Source organism: Mobula hypostoma, chromosome 23, assembly GCF_963921235.1.
Source record: "Mobula hypostoma chromosome 23, sMobHyp1.1, whole genome shotgun sequence".
NCBI classification, from domain to species: Eukaryota; Metazoa; Chordata; class Chondrichthyes; order Myliobatiformes; family Myliobatidae; genus Mobula; species Mobula hypostoma.
Window position 1 is genome coordinate 3,495,036 of NC_086119.1, and position 16,917 is coordinate 3,511,952.

General features: G+C 48.2%; 1 protein-coding gene across 3 annotated transcripts in view; it reads right to left on the reverse strand.

Moving 5' to 3' along the window:
* Positions 1 to 16,917, reverse strand: part of ncbp3 (nuclear cap binding subunit 3) — a 50,423-nt gene that overhangs the window by 7,801 nt on the left and 25,705 nt on the right. For all 3 annotated transcript variants that reach the window (XM_063031486.1, XM_063031488.1, XM_063031487.1), the window contains 5 exons: positions 15,721 to 15,829; positions 8,937 to 9,036; positions 5,123 to 5,229; positions 3,638 to 3,884; positions 1,033 to 1,202 (listed from right to left, as the gene is read on the reverse strand). In XM_063031486.1, the coding sequence (XP_062887556.1) occupies positions 1,033 to 1,202; positions 3,638 to 3,884; positions 5,123 to 5,229; positions 8,937 to 9,036; positions 15,721 to 15,829 (733 nt within the window). The remainder of the gene's footprint in view (positions 1 to 1,032; positions 1,203 to 3,637; positions 3,885 to 5,122; positions 5,230 to 8,936; positions 9,037 to 15,720; positions 15,830 to 16,917) is intronic.

Here is a 16,917-nt window from a genome sequence, read left to right on the forward strand (position 1 = left end):
ACCTAACAAAAAATGAAAGGCCTAGACAGAGTGGATCTGGACGGGATGTTTCCTATAGTGGGGGAGCCTAAGACCAGAAGGCACAGCCGCAGAATACAAGGACATCCCTTTTGAACAGAGATGAGGAGGAATTTCTTTAGCCAGAGGATGGTGAATCTGTGGAATTCATTGTCACAGACAGATATGACGGCCAAGTCATTGAGTATATTTACAGCAGAGGCTGAGGGTTCATGATTAGTCAGGGTACAACAGTGGGGAGGGGGGGAGGCAGGAGAATGGGGTTGAGAGGGATAAGAAAATCAGCCATGATGGAATGGCAGGGTGGACTTGATGGGCAGAATGACCTCATTCTGCTCCTATCTCTGACGGTCTCAATGTTGATCTTGTGATGAACATTGTCAGTCTGAAATGAAGCAGAGGAACGTGCCAGCACTGGCTGCTGGGAAACCGCGTACTGCCGGTGTGGGGTAATCATAAGCTGGGGACACAGAAGGTCGCAACGGCTACTCCAGCCCCAATCAACTTGAACATGGATGTACACGTGTGTGGGAACAGGGACCGTACCAGTGACTGAGCTGAACATGGACTGTACACGTGTGTGGGAACAGGGACCGTACCAGTGACTGAGCTGAACATGGATGTACACGTGTGTGGGAACAGGGACCGTACCAGTGAGAGCTGAACATGGACTATACACGTGTGTGGGAACAGGGACCGTACCAGTGACTGAGCTGAACATGGACTGTACACGTGTGGGGGAACAGGGACCGTACCAGTGACTGAGCTGAACATGGATGTACACGTGTGTGGGAACAGGGACCGTACCAGTGAGAGCTGAACATGGACTGTACACGTGTGTGGGAACAGGGACCGTACCAGTGACTGAGCTGAACATGGATGTACACGTGTGTGGGAACAGGGACCGTACCAGTGAGAGCTGAACATGGACTGTACACGTGTGTGGGAATGGGGACCGTACCAGTGACTGAGCTGAACATGGACTATACACGTGTGGGGGAACGGGGGCCGTACCGGTGACAGAGCTGCTCCCTGCACTGGGCAGCTGTCTCTCTGCCAGTTGCCGTTTCTCTTGCAGCAGCAGCCGGACGTCCGACACCTTCTCTGCCGAAAGCCTGGAACCGATCCGGCTCTTCACGTTGCTGGACACAATTGTCATGTTCGTTTCTGGCCTTATGGAATTCCTGGAGAATCAGAGCACCGGATAAACATGAAGCTATGTTCACAGCAGGAGCGCCGCACGGCTGTAGCAGCCTCTGGAAGCTTTGGCATAAACTAAACAAAACACTGCAGAAACTCAGCAGGTCGGGTAGCGTCTACGGAGAGGAACAAACTGTTGACGTTTCAGGCCGAGACCCTTCACCGGGACTGGAAACGAAGGGGGCAGAGCCAGAGTAAGGTGGGTGGGGGAGGGGGAGGAAGGAGTAAGGGTACAAGCTGGCAGGTGACAGGTGAGCCCAGGTGAGGGGGAAGGTTGGTGGGTAGGGGAGGGGGTACTGAAGTAAGAAGCTGGCAGGTGATAGGTGGAAGAGGTAAAGGGCTGAATATGGAATCTGACAGGAGAGGAGAGGAGAGTGGACCATGGCAGAAAGGGAAGGATAAGGGAAACCAGAGGGAAGTGATGGCCAGGAGAGGAGAAAAAAGGGGAAAGAGGGAAGCGGGAGGAGAAAGAGAAGACAATGGGGGTGGTACAATAGCAATTAGTGCAATGTTATTACAGAGTCAGCGACCCAGGTTCAATTCCCGCCCCTGTCTGTAAGGAGTTTGTATGTTCCACCATGACTGCATGGGCTTCCTCCGGGTGCTCCGGTTTCTTCCCACATTCCAAAGACAAACCGGTTAGTAGGGTAATTGGTCACATGGGTGTAATTGGATGGTACAGGCTCGATGGGCCAAAGGGCCTGTTACTGTGCTGTAAAAGTAAATAATAAATAAATAAATAACTGGAAGTTAGAGGAATCTGTGTTACTCTTTCTACTTTTTAGAAACATAGAAACCCTACAGTACAATACAGGTCTTTTGTCCCACAATGCTCTGCTGAACATGTACTTACTTCAGAAATTACCTAGGGTTACTCATAGCCCTCTATTTTTCTGAGCTCCATGTACGTATCCAGGAGTCTCTTAAAAGACCCTATTGTATCTGCCTCCACCACCGTCACCGGCAGCCCATTCCACGCACTCACCACTCTCTGAGTAAAAAACTTACCTCTGGCATCTCTTCTGTACCTACTTGCAAGCACATTAAACCTGTGCCCTCTCGTGCTAGCCATTCCAGCCCTGGGAAAAAGCCTCTGACTATCCACATGATCAATGCCTCTCATTATCTTGTACACCTCTATCAAGTCACCTCTCATCCTCTGTCGCTCCAAGGAGAAAAGGCTGAGTTCTCATGTTCCCCAATCCAGGCAACATCCTTGTAAACCTCTCCGCACCCTTTCTATAGTTTCGACATCCTTCCTGTAGTGAGGCGACCAGAACTGAGCACAGCACTCCAGGTGGGGTCTGACCAGGGTCCTATATAGCTGTAACATTACCTCTCAGCTCCTAAATTCAATTCCACGATTGATGAAGGCCAATGCACCATATGCCTTGTTAACCACAGAGTTAACCTGTGCAGCAGCTTTGAGTGTCCTATGGACTCGGACCCCAAGATCCCTCTGATCCTCCACACTGCCAAGAGTCTTACCATTAATACTATATTCTATCATCATATTTGACCTACCAAAATGAACCAACTCACACTATCTGGGTTGAACTCCATCTGCCACTTCTCAGCCCAGTTTTGCATCGTATCAATGTCCCACTGTAACCTCTGACAGTGCACGATCTCCCATTTTATCGTGTTATATTCCACTCAGCAGTTTATTCAATCAGCTTCCATCCCTCCCCAACCACCCCCAGATCCTTCTGGATTTCCCCTACAAACCACATTCCAAAAACACTATCAGTGGAAACTTGGGATACCTTACACTGCCTCCTCATCCTAATCCCTGATACAGAGCTGATGGGCTGAATGACATGATTCTGTCCCTATGTCTTATGGAATAACAGGGGCCCCAGCCAGATCCCCGTCGGTCACTCCAGTTCATCCTGCCTTTTGTGTACACACCCTAGCCATCAGACCTGTCTCCCCACACCAGATTAGATGTTATTAAAACTTATCACATGTGGATGAAAACACACAGTTAAACGTGTCGTTTGCTTCAATGACCAATACGGTCTGAGGATGTGCTGGGGAACAGCCCACAAGCATCACCACGCTCCCAGTGCCAACACAGCGTGCCCACAACTTACTAACCTCATACAAACATCTTTGGAGTGTGGGAGATGACCAGAGCTCCCGGAGGAAACCCACATGGTCACAGAGAGAATGTACCACGGTGGGAACTGACCCTGGTCACTGGTGCCGTAATAGTGTTACGTTAACTGCTACGCTACCCGAGAGATCCAGACTCTCCTCATTTGTCCAAACACATCCAATCACTGCCCTGCGTCCACCGGCAGACAGAGTGGATGTGAGCTCCGCCAGACTGGACCGTGTTACCTTTCATTTGCACATCTGGTTGGGGACAGGATGCAAACCGAGGGGGGGAGAGGCAGCAGAGTTGAATACCCACCTTATGGTCTTCAGCTGAGCCTCGACCTCGTCCGCGTACATCGTCATCTTCAGACTCTTCTTGGGCGAAGGCATTGAGATCATCTTCAGCTCGAGATCATAGTCCATCTCGTCAGAGTCTGAGCCCCGGGGACTCCAGTGCCCGCCAGTGCGGCTGTCACTCCGGTACTCCACCACTACCCGGTCGTCCGCCTCCATGTCCTGCTCTGCCTCATCCTCCTCATCCTCCTCAGGAACGTTCCCCAGACCTGCAGGCAGTGAAATACAATCAGACTGGCAGGCACCCAAGGGAATGTTCAGCAGAGAAGTGTGATCACAGATGGGAGTAACCTGGTCTGTAGACATGTCCATTCCATCTCCAGGAACACTCAACCCCCCTCCCCCTCTCCCTCTCATTCCAAAAGCTGGAAACATGTGGAACTGGGCATAGTACAGTCCAAGCACAGATTCAGAACCCATTTCAAATGCTAAGGCATTGGTCATATCAGATTTGGAATATTGTAAGCAGTTGGGACCATATCTAAGAAAGGATGTGCTGGCGTTAGAGAAGGTTCAGAGGAAGTTCATGAGAATGATCCAGTGAATGAAAGGGTTAATTTATGGGGAGTGTTTGGGAATGATAGGGTATAAGTATGAGGAGCATTTGATGGCTCTGGGCCTGTACTCACTGGAGTTTAGAAGAATGGGGGTGGTGGAGCTGATTGAAACCTATTGAATATTGAAAGGCCTCGAAAGAGTGGATGTGGAGAGGCCATTTCCTATAGTGGGGGAGTTTAGGACCAGAGGGCACAGTCTCAGAATAGAGGGACGTCCATTTAGAACGGAGACGAGGTATTTCTTCAGCCAGAGGGTGGTGAGTCTGTGGAACTCATTGCCACAGACGGCTGTGGAGGCCAAGTCATTGAGTATATTTAAGGTGGAGGTTGACAGGTTCTCGATTAGTCAGGGTGTGAAAGGTTACGGGAGAATGGGGTTGAGAGAGAAAGTAATCAGCCATGATGGGAAAGGGGAACCAGACTCAACAGCCAGATGGGGTTGTGACTCTGCTCCTCTGTCTATTCTGTTACCTCCCAGCGGAGGCACTGGAGACAAATACTATTCAGATGTTTATTTTGGACTGGTACCTGGATAGGAAAGGGGTGGAGGAAGATGGGCTTGACACGAGCAACGGGGATTAGCGTAGATGAGCGCCAATATCTGAGTGGGTCGTTTCTGTCCTGTATGTTTCTATAATTCCAAGACCGGTACAATTGCCAGCCTCCTAAGAAGGGACCTGCCCCTCTCCTCCATACTTGCTGAAGATCTTTGCCAGTTATATTTTTCTAGCCTTTCTCAAGGATTATTGACTAGTAACACACTTGCTCGACATGCAGGCCATTTCCTGCATTCCGATTTATCTCAGCTTTCCAGCATCTGTGGGACTGTATTAGAGCACCAGGAGAGACCCACCCACGAGGAACCCGCTGCCGCAACAGTGCAGACTGACCAGTGTGGTGGTGCTTGTAATGCGACGCCAGCCCCACGTCATCCGGCAGGAAGCTCTTCCTTTTCAGGATGTCCCTCTGGATGCGCCTCGCGTGATAACGCCGCTTCCTGCAGAGAGACACCCCTTCATGAGATCCCACCACATTCAGCATGAGTGAGCTGCCAGAGGGATTGGTCAAAGCAGGCAGAATTACAACACCGAAGAGGCAGATCATCAACACAAGAGATTCTGCAGACACTGGAAATCTACAGCAACACACAAAATACTGGAGAAACTCAGCAGGTCGGGCAGCATCTATAGAGGGGAATAAAGAGTGGATGTTTTGGGATGAGACCCTTCATCAGGACTGGAAAGGAAGGGAGCAGAGGCTAGAATAAGTGGAGGGGAAGGAGTACAAACTGGCAAGTGATAGGTGAGAGGGAAGGAGTCCTCATGAAAGACCTCAGCCTGAAACGTCGACTGTTTATTCTCCTCCCTAGGTGCTGCCCAACCTGCTGAGTTCCTCCAGTATTTTGTGAACATTATAGAAGCATTTGGATAGGTGCAGAGAGGGGAGTGTTATGGGCCGAATGCAGGCAGTGAGGGTGCTGTGTTTTTCTTCCTTCTCCCATCTGCGTGAGATGTGGGACATTTGAGAGACTTTGAACTTTACTGTGCTCATGGACTTCTTCATCAAGTTATGGTATTGTTGCACTGTTGTAACTATATGTTATAATTATGTGGTTTTGTCAGTTTTTTCAGTCTTGGTCTGTCCTGCGTTTTGTGATATCACACCGGAGGAAATATTGTATCATTTCTTAATGCATGCATTACTAAATGACAATAAAAGAGGACTGCGTGTCTTCATAATCTAATCTAATCATGGGCTAGTTGGGCCAAAGAGCCTGTTTTGTGCTGTATTACTCCAGGATTCTGTAAAGACTGCAGGCACTCAGAACCTTAGTGCTCACAGTAGAGGGGCGGAACTTGCCTGTGGCAGAGACCTATGGGTCCAGCGATCTTGCTGACACACACCCTACAATCCTGTGCCAGAGGTGACACCCTCCATGTGAGATTATTCTGGGATCTGACGGTTAGTGGCCCCAAAGGATGAGGAGAGCAAGCACAGGATTTCATTGCACCTGTCACTGCTGCATCTCCACTGACAGTAAACATGCACCCTCTTCAGACTTAAGCATGTAATGCCAAGCGTTTGTAAGACGATGATCACATGCATTAGGAGGACTGAGAATAGTTTTGGGCACTATAAACAAAGAAAAGATATGCTGGCATTGGGGAGGGTCCAGAGGAGTTCACAAGAATGATCCCAGGAATGAAAGGGTTTACCTATAAAGAACATTTGACTTGAGTCTGGCCCATATTCACTGGAGTTCTGAAGAATGAGGGGGATCCTGTTGAAACCCTCCAAATATTGCAAGAGCTAGACAGAGTGGACAGGGAGAGGATGTTTGTTGTAGGTGAAAGTCTAGGACTAAAGAGCACAGCCCCGGAATACAAGGACGTCCCTTTGGAACAGAGACGAGGAGGAATTTCTTTAGCCAGAGGATGGTGAATCTGTGGAATTCATTGTTGGAGACAGCCGTGGAGGCCAAGTTATTGAGTATATTTAAAGCAGAGGTTGTAGGTTTTTGATTAGTCAGGTTTTAAGAAGGCAGGAGAGAGGGGTTGAGAGGGATAGTCACGATGGAGTGGTGGCACATACTTGACGGACGAAAGGCCTAATTCTGCTCGTATGATTTCTGGCACATAGTCATAGTCATACTTTATTGATCCCGGGGGAAATTGGTTTTCGTTACAGTTGCACCATAAATAGTTAAATAGTAATATGTAAATTATGCCAGGAGATAAGTCCAGGACCAGCCTATTGGCTCAGGGTGTCTGACCCTCCAAGGGAGGAGTTGTAAAGTTTGATGGCCACAGGCAGGAATGACTTCCTATGATGCTCTGTGTTGCATCTCGGTGGAATGAGTCTCTGGCTGAATGTACTCCTGTGCCCACCCAGTACATTATGTAGTGGATGGGAGACATTGTCCAAGATGGCATGCAACTTAGACAGCATCCTCTTTTCAGACACCACCGTGAGAGAGTCCAGTTCCATCCCCACAACATCACTGGCCTTACGAATGAGTTTGTTGATTCTGTTGGTGTCTGCCACCCTCAGCCTGCTGCCCCAGCACACAACAGCAAACATGATCGCACGGGCCACCACAGACTCGTACAACATCCTCAGCATCGTCTGGCAGATGTTAAAGGACCTCAGTCTCCTCAGGAAATAGAGACGGCTCTGACCCTTCTTGTAGACAGCCTCAGTGTTCTTTGACCAGTCCAGTTTATTGTCAATTCGTATCCCCAGGTATTTGTAATCCTCCACCATGTCCACACTGACCCCCTGGATGGAAACAGGGGTCACCGGTACCTTAGCTCTCTTCAGGTCTACCACCAGCTCCTTAGTCTTTTTCACATTAAGCTGCAGATAATTCTGCTCACACCATGTGATAAAGTTTCCTACCATAGCCCTGTATTCAGCCTCATCTCCCTTGCTGATGCATCCAACTATGGCAGACCCCAAAGTCGCCGAGGAAATGTATAAAAAGCATCATCTGGAAGGCAGCAGGAAGCGGATGGACTGGGGTTTGAGAACATTTAGCCATCATGCATGATCTGCAGGGAAGGAAACTGCTGCCCCCTACTGGTGCTAGCCTGTACCCATCGCCAGCCTCCAGCTGCTCGCATATACTCGTGGTCTGCCCCCAGAAAATCCTTGTGTTTGTTGGTTTTTAGCACCAACAACACATTTCCCCGTTTGTTTGAATGTGTACCTGGTAAGTGAATAAATCTGTCTGAGGATGCTGCCTGGATTAGAGAGCATGATTTATGAGGAAAGGTTGAGCGAGCCAGGGCTTTTCTCTTGGAGTGAAAGAGGATGAGAGGCGACCTGATTAGCGGTGTACAAGATGGTAGGAGGCAAAGGTAGAGTGAACAGCCAGAGACACTCCCAGTGCACCACAGGACATTCATTTAAGGTGATTGGAGGAAAGTATAGGGGGAAGTCAGAGGTTTTTTTTAAACACAGTGCAGTGGGTGCATGGAACGCGTGGCCTGGTCTGGTGGGAGAGGCAGATACATTAGGGACAATTAAGAAACTTTTAGAGAGGCATATGGATGATAGAAAAATGGAGGGTTTTGTGGGAAAGAAGCATTAGGTTGATCTTAGATAAGGTTAAAAGTTTGGCTCAGCATTGTGGGCCGAAGGGCCTGTACTATTCCATGTTCTATGCCCTCTGCAGACAGCAGGCGAGGCACAGGGTCGCGCTAAACTCTCACAAACTGCATGGAAGATAGATATTCAAAGCAAGGGGCCACTATCAACACTCTCAGGAGGCGAGGAATGGATAAATAATCCAGAATAACATGAGGATCCCATGGGACGGCACAGTAGCGTAGTGGTTAGCATAACGCTTTATAGTTTCAGTGACCCAGGTTCAATTCCCACTGCTGCCTGTAAGGATCTTGTATCTTCTCCCCGTGACCGCGCAAGTTTCTTCCCACAGCCCATATTAGTTGGTAGGTTAATTGGTGATTGTAAATAGTCTGTGATGATGCAAGGGGATTGCTGGGTGGTGCAGCTCGCAGGTCCGGAAGAGCCTGTTCCGCTCGGTATCTTGATAAATAAATAAATAAATAGTCAGGTGCAGGTCAATGGGACAAGTCAAAACAACAGTTGCTGTGCTGTAGGGCTCTATAACTTTGAACAGCCCGTAAGTACTCACGTCTAACAGCGTGGCGCACGACCCAGTGCCCCCACCGCACTCACCAGGAGTTCGACAGAATCCCCTTCATTCCACCATAATTAGGATTCCCGTACTTCATGTAATACTGACTCCGCCTTGCAGCTCCCAACTCCTTTCGGTCATCTGGAAGAGGGCACATGGCATCAGTAACAGCCCAGCAGAGGTGCCAATGATAAGCCCTCCCCTCTGGAGCCACTGATGCTAACCCCAAATCAGAATCAGGTTTATTACCACTGATACGTGTTGTGAAACCTGTTGTTTCCAGTGCAATACATAAAATATACGATATATTACAGCATGAAATACATTTATAAAAAAATAAATAAATAGTGTAAAAATAGTGAGGTAGTGTTCATGGACCATTCACAGATCTGATGGCAGAGGGGAAGAGGGTGTTTCTGAAATGTGTGTGTGTCTTCAGGCTCCTGCATTTCCACTCTCATGAGAAGAGGGTATTTCCTGGTTGATGGGGAACTTTAATGAGGGAAGCTGTCTTTGTAAGGCACTGCCTCTTGGACATGTCCTGGATGCTGGGGAGGCCAGAGCCCATGGTGGAGCTGGCTGAGTTTACAATCCTCTGCAGCTTTTTCCGATCCTGTGCAGTGGCCCCTCCACACCAGACAGTCATGTAACCAGTCAGAACACTCTCTACAGTACCGCTGTAGAAATTTGCTAGAGCAGGAAGCTAGGACGCCTGACATCTCTGGCCCTGTTTCAGTGAGATTACCCGTCCATTTCAGCAGCTTGTGTTATACAGTAACGGGAGGCCAGCAGCCCGCCTGCTGCATGGTTCAGACAGACTGCATTGTTCCTCGTGCCCCTAACTCTCACTCCACAAACTGCGGTCAACAGCCATGAAGACTGCAACTGACTCAGCACCCGGTAAGGAAGCAAACTCCAGATCTCTGCCTGAGTGTGTGTGAAGATGCATTTTCTGACATCACACCTCGACAATGTTAAGAAATGCCCCCTTGTTCTGGTCATCCCCAGAAGACACAATTTCCAACTATCAGACATAAAGGGCCGATATGGAGAGGATGTTTCCAATAGTAGAACAGTTGAGGACCAGAGGACACAGCCTCAGAATAGAAAGATTCAGTCTGATGTGCTGAAGGGCCTGTTCTGTGCTGTACTCTTCTACATACTATTGAAAGTATCTGCAAAATGCTGGAGCAACTCAGCAGGTCAGGCAGTGTCCAAGGAAATGTTTCGGGCTGAGACCATTCGTCAGTACTGGAAAGAAAGGGGGAAGATAAGAAGGTGGGGGGAAGGAAAGGAGGGCAGCTAGAAGGTGACAGGTGAAGCCAGGTGGGTGGGAAGGGTCAAGGGCTGGAAAGGAAGGAATCTGATAGGAGAGGAGGGTGGACCATAGGAGGAAGGGGAGGAGGAGGACATCAAGTGGAAATGGCAGGTGAGAAAAGGTAAGAGGCCAGAGTGGGGAATAGAAAAAGAGTGGAGAGGGAAGGTAAACATTCTTAACGGAAGCAGAAATGGAGATTCACGCCATCAGGTTGGAGGCTACACAGATGGAATGTAAGGTGTTGCTCCTCCACCCTGAGGGTCCCACTAGAGGCAGCCACGGACTGACATATCAGAAAGCGAATGGGAATCAGAATTAAGATTTTTGGCCACCGCAAAATCCCGCTTGAGGTAGATGGAGTGGAGGTGCTCGATTTGCAACTGGTCTCACCAATGCATAGAAGGTCGCATCAGGAGCACCGGGCACAATAGATGGCCCCAGCAGATTCCGAGGTGAAGTGTTGCCTCACCTGGAAACTGTTTGGGGCCCTGAATGGAGGTGAAGGAGGAGGTGTGGGGGTAGGTGTAGCATTTCGGCCCCTTGCAGGGATAGGTGCCGGGAGGGACAAATGGACAAGGGAATCACGGAGGGAGCAATTCCTGCGGAAAGTGGAGAGTTGGGGTAGGATCCTTTCGGAGATGGCAGAGGTTTCGGAGAATGAATGCGTTGGATGTGGAGGCTCATGAAGTGATAGGTAAAAACAAAAGGAACTCTATCACTATTAAGGCAGTGGAAAGACAGGGTGACCATGGAAGAGATGCAGGTGAGGGCAGCTTCAATGGTGGAGAGAAACCCTGTTCTGTGAAGGGGCACATCATGCAAGTATAACAAATGCATAGGGTCACGGGCAGCAGTAACTGTGCTGGTTGCTACATTCAGTCAGCAAAAGTGTTCGACGGTTATACCAAACTAACATCAGCATTCGGACATGTCGGTGAAATTAGAAGCATCGTAGCCTGAAGCAGCTCGTGGCAAGTAGCGACCTTTTGTTGGTTCATGCTGTGTGTTTGGGTTTGAAACAGTTTTGAAAAGTCAGCGCTGCCTGTCCAGTTGGGGACTGAAAGCTGTACAGTGGTGTTTACCTGAGTAGTTTCACGCTTGGTTCTGTTAAATGTGAACTGAAATACTGCTTCCACTGCCCACAGCTGAATTGAATTTGTCGATGTTTTGTCTGGTTCGTGCACTTGTTAAACAACATGAATCAAGCTGGAAGCAGTGACCTTGAAGTCAAGACAGAGAGAAATTAAACAAACATGCGATGTTGAAGGTCAGACTATTGGAGGAAATGAAAATATTTATAGAGCCATAGAACAGGCTGTGACTACGTATAAAGCTGACTTTCAGGATGGCGTATGCACTGAAGACAGCGTGGTTAACGTGCGTGCAGCACGTTCTATTGCTAGCAGAGTGACTACAATACCTCATCGGCATGCACTAGGATGGAGACTGATTTAGCTGTGTTAAACGCAAGATAAGTATTGAGGGATAAACATGCTTTGGAAAAAAAGATGGAACAGCTTTAATGAAACCAGAAACAAATGGAAGAACAACTTTGGAAAAAAGATGGAGCAGCTTAAGTTGCAGGAAGAAACTGATGCCAAGATGGCCGGAGTACAAGTGCTGAGTCTAAACGTGCTCCAGCAGGACAGCTCTGTGGTGACATGGAACAGAGAATATCCAACATACTCGATGTCAATGTGGACACATCTGTTCCTCCAATGTCTACAAGCAACAAGACTGAAGCCCAAGAGGTAGTTCAGGCTGTTCACCCTCAGCCTGCACTGAGTTGGCACTCTGAACCTATGCCACATCCAACAGCACAAGGTGCATCTGAGGACATTGACTTACACTGGTGACACCCGTGTTTCAGACGGTACCAAAGACGCTGCACTGGATGTGAAAGGAAATAACAAGCAGAGTGATGGAACAATAATGTATCGCATCTCTGCCTAAAAGAGAAATTCAAATCTTCAATGGCAATCCATTGCAATGTCACTCATTTATCAGGGCTCTCAAGAACAGCACTGAAGGCAAGACGGATAACTATGGTGACCATCCTAATTACTGGAAGAGTTCACTGGAGGTTACCCGAGAGAGCTTGTTAGAAGTTGCTAGTGGGCTGGTCCAGAGCAAGGATATCTAAAGGCCCAAGCTTTACTACAGGAACATTTTGGTGATAAGCACAAATTGCTGCAGCCTATATGGAAAAGGCTGTTTCTTGATCACATATTAAGTCAGAAGACACGAAAGCTCTTTAAGGTTATAGTCTTTTTCTTAGAGGCTGTAGCAAGATGTGCAGGACATATGAGAGTTGGACTTGCCTGTTAATATGTGGATTGTTGTGAATAAATTACCCGATAAACTTGGGGGAAAATGGAGATTGGCGGTCTATAAACTGCAAGAAAAACACAACTGTAAGGTTACTTTCGCAGACAGTATTGATATTATTGAAAGGCAAATAAAGTTTGCTACACACCCAGTGTTTGTAGAGAAATACAATGCTACATCACCAGCAGCAAGTAAAGATGTGAACAAAACTGGATCACAAACTTGTTCTCAAGCTAAAAGAAGCAGCTTTCCCGCTACTGTGGAAAGCGAAGCCGAACTGGTGAAAAGGTTACAGATTGGAAACAAGCCGTGAATGAAGCGAACACAGCAGAGAGTACCACCCTGGTATCTATTGGCCTTCCGGGGGCTGGTGATCATGACTGTAAACTTCCTATCATTCCAGCTCAGGTGAAGTCTGAGAAGGGTAACAAGACAGTGGTTACTTGTTTTCCTAGATTATGGACTGTGCACAGTGAGCCTCGTGAACAAGCTCAACCTGACTGGGAAAGGAAGATGCATTCTCTTATGCACCATGGGTCATGACAAGGTTGAGAGCAGCTACATCATTTCAGGATTGAAAGTGGCTGGCTTAGCATGTATCCACAGGAATGTATGCCTGTTTACAAAAGGAACATTCCTTATCAGAGAGATCATTTGAAGGAAACTGAGCTGCTGATAGGGGTGAATGAGGTTAAGGCATTGCAGTCGCCGGAAGTGTTAACGATGGACCCTATGCGATCAGAACAGTGCTGGGTTGGACTGGTACAAGGCCATGGAAAGGAGACCGTGGTGGTGGAAGAGGCTACACTCAGCCAGAGGTGACGGTTAATGGGATTTCAGTTCTGCACTTCAGGGGCAGCGATTCAAAACAGATTTTCCTGAATGCAGTCAAGAACAAGAAGCTGGTTTATAAGGAGATGATCACATTCCGGAACAGACTGCTTACCAGAAAGAGGACAAGCGTAAATGTTGAGATTTTGCATCTCCTGTGTCGAAGCAGCACACCGTTGTATTCCAGTATGATTATGATGGTTTTGGAATGTAGGAGCCTTGCATCTGTTGTCTATCTGCATTATATTCTGTGCTGTGCGTTTACTATGGTACCCAGCCACAAGTGGGGGCAGGGTAAAAGCAAAGGGAATAAGTCACATCTTCATGCTTTGTTCACCGTGGTTTGTATTGGAGAGTGACGGAGGTCGTATCTTTTGCCAATTGCTCAATAACACTTAGCTTACATTTGGGTATGCTTAGGCTTCAGCGCTTCAAGCTTATATATTTGCCAAACAAGGATCGAGAGCAGATGCTCGACTTTTGAAACAATCATTATTGGAGTGAGAGCCATCATGCAAGTATAACAAATCCACAGGGTTTCTGGCAGTAGCAGATGCATTGGTTTCAGTTTGCCGCTCCACGGTGGCCAAACATTAATTCTGATTCCCATTCCTGTTCTCACAATTCGGTCCATGGCTTCCTCTTGTACCACAATGAGGCCACTCTTGGGGTGAAGGAGAAGCATCTCATATTCCATCTGGGTAGACTTCAACCTGATGGCGTGAATATTGATTTCTCCTTCCAGTGAAAATACTTTCCCTCTTCTTCTATTCCTCATTCTGGTCTCTTACCCTCTTTCATCTCCCCCTGGGCCCCCTCCTCTTTCCCTTTCTCCTATGGTCCACTCTCCTCTCCTGTAGATTCCTTCCTCTTCAGCCCTTTACCTTTCCCACCCACCTGGCTTCATCCATCATCTTCTAGCTATCCTCCTTCTCCTTCCCCCATATTTTTATTCTGGATTGTTCCCCCTTCCTTTCCAGTCCAGAAGAGGGGTCTTGGCCCAAAACATCAACTGTTCATTTCCATGGATGCTACTTGACCTGCTGAGTACCTCCAGCATTTTATGTGCATTGCTCTGCATTTCCAGTATCTGCAGAATCTCTTGTGTTTTTGAAAGTACCCAGACTGGTTGCATCACGGTCTGATACAGCAATCTGAGCATGCAGGAATGTGAGTAGTTGTAATCTGTAGTGGACTTGTCCGAATGCAGCACAGGCATGTCCCTCCCCGCCATCGGCAGTACTTAGAACTTGGAATACATCCAAGTTCCAGCTCGTACATCTAGATGAGGTGCTGCCTCCAAAAAGCAACATCTATCAAAGACCCCCACCATCTGGGTCTATTGGGTAGGAAGTATAGAAGCCCAAAGTCCCACACCACCGGGTTCAGGAGCAGTAAATTCCCTTCAGCTATTCGGTACTTGAACCAACTGGCAAAATCTTAATCACTTTGCACTGAAATAGATTTTGTGTTTCTTTTAAACACAAGAGATTCTGCAGATGCTGGAAATCCAGAGTAACACACACAAAATGCTGGAGGAACTCAACAGGTCAGGCAGCATCTATGGACAGGAATAAACAACCATGTTTTAGGCCAGGACCCTTCATCAAGATGAAGAAGGGTCTTGGCTCGAAATGTCGACTGCATTTCTTTGATCTGTCTTTCCTTGTGCAAACTGTGTATAATTTATGCTTATGTTTTTCTTGTGAATGCTGATTTTCTGATGCTGTGTCTGTGATGCTTCTGTAAGTATTACTGAGCATACGTGTACTTGTGCACGCAACAATAAACTCAACACCTTCCCTCTGCTAGCCTGCAGGTCACCCTTGGGTAGGGTGCAGCCCCTGCTCAGCCCCCGATCAGGGTCACGTGAAACCACGGGAGCAGGTGGTGGATGGTCGTATGAGCAGCCGGTGCAGATCACAAGTCCTGGTTATGCGACCACTGACACCAGGCAATCTCTGAAGGGTATTGATAATGGCTGGGGTCACCCGTCTTGTAAAGACACTGTCCAGAAGGCGGCAATGGCAAACCACTTCTGTAGAAAAATTTGCAAGAACAACCATGATCCTGGAAAGACAGTGATTACCCAGATCATACGACACAAAACATAACGAACGGACGAATCAGGATGAAGGAAAGTGAACGAAACAGACCCTCGTGAGTCATTTTAGCGTTGTCTAAGTGGAGTGAATCATAGCGGATTGTAACACAGTACCACAGTATCCCTCTCCTTTCAGGGAAAGCAGCCTGACTGCAGGAGACCCTGGGAAGAATGTGATGCTGACTACAACCGCTCAGCCAGCTGGCCTTCTCTCTGGGCTAGCAGGCCCAGGAACTTCACTCACCTTTCGTGGCAAATCTCACTTGCAGCTTGTTCCCTTGTGGAGTCCTGATCGCTGGCCTCAGGTCGTTTCGAAGGATTGATGCCTGCTCAGCCTGTGACAGGGTGTCCAGCTGGGTAATGAGACAAAGAGGTAAGTGCACATGCCCCAGCCGGAATGAGCAGAGGTTACATCGCAATACAACAGCCTCCCACTGCCCAAGGAGAGCACAAGGTCACGGCTCTCCCGCAACATGGAGCCACAGGAGCCCTCGATTGTTGGACTAGGTGTCTGGCACCATTATGAGAGAGGCAGACAAACACACACACAATGCAACATCACGTCCCAGTAAGGCTGTCTGTGCACTAAAAGTTCTTGTACACTGAAGACATTGGAACCATGGATTAATCCTTACTACTCGACGTTTGGGTATGGCACAGTAGTGCAATGCTATGACAGCACCAGCGGTCCACATTCAATTCCCGCTACTGCCTGTGGAGAATTGGTACGTTCTCCCCATGACAGTGTGGGTTTCCCCGACATTCTAAACGCTGTCTCTCCACATAAAGTTCAAATGACAAGCCCGTCAAACAGGAGGTGCTGCTAATGCCTCCTCCCTGACGGTGTCCACAGGAGCCAGCTGTTTTCAGGCTGCTCAGTGGACTGTATTTAAAAAGACATTCTGCTGACTGGTTATGCACGGGTAGTGTAGCAGCTAGTGCAATGCTTTACAGTGCCAGCGATCAGGGTTCAAGTCCCACTGCTGCCTGTAAAGTCTGCACATTCTCCCCAAGACCACGCGAGTTTCCCTCCCGTGTTTCAGTTTTCTCCCACGTTCCAAAGACCTACAGGTTAGGGGTTAGTGAGTTATGTGCATGCTATGTTCACGTAGGAAGCATGGCGACATTTGCAGGCTGCCCCCGGCACATCCTCACACTGTGTTGGTCGTTGAGGTAAACGATGCATGTGTGTTTTGATGTACTTGTGACAAATAAAACTCAACTTTATCTTTATACAGCTAGGATGTAATTGAACTGTAGGGAGCATCACACCCTTGCTAAACAGTGTCATCACATCTGCCCAAGGGCACGAGTTAAGAGTCAGTGAGTATTGGTTGGGACAGGGGACAGGGAACAGCACCTCAGTAAAGGGAGGAGCATCTGCCTAAGGGTACGTTTGCTGAGCCGCTAGGGAAAGGAGCCATCCACCAACGCGATGGGA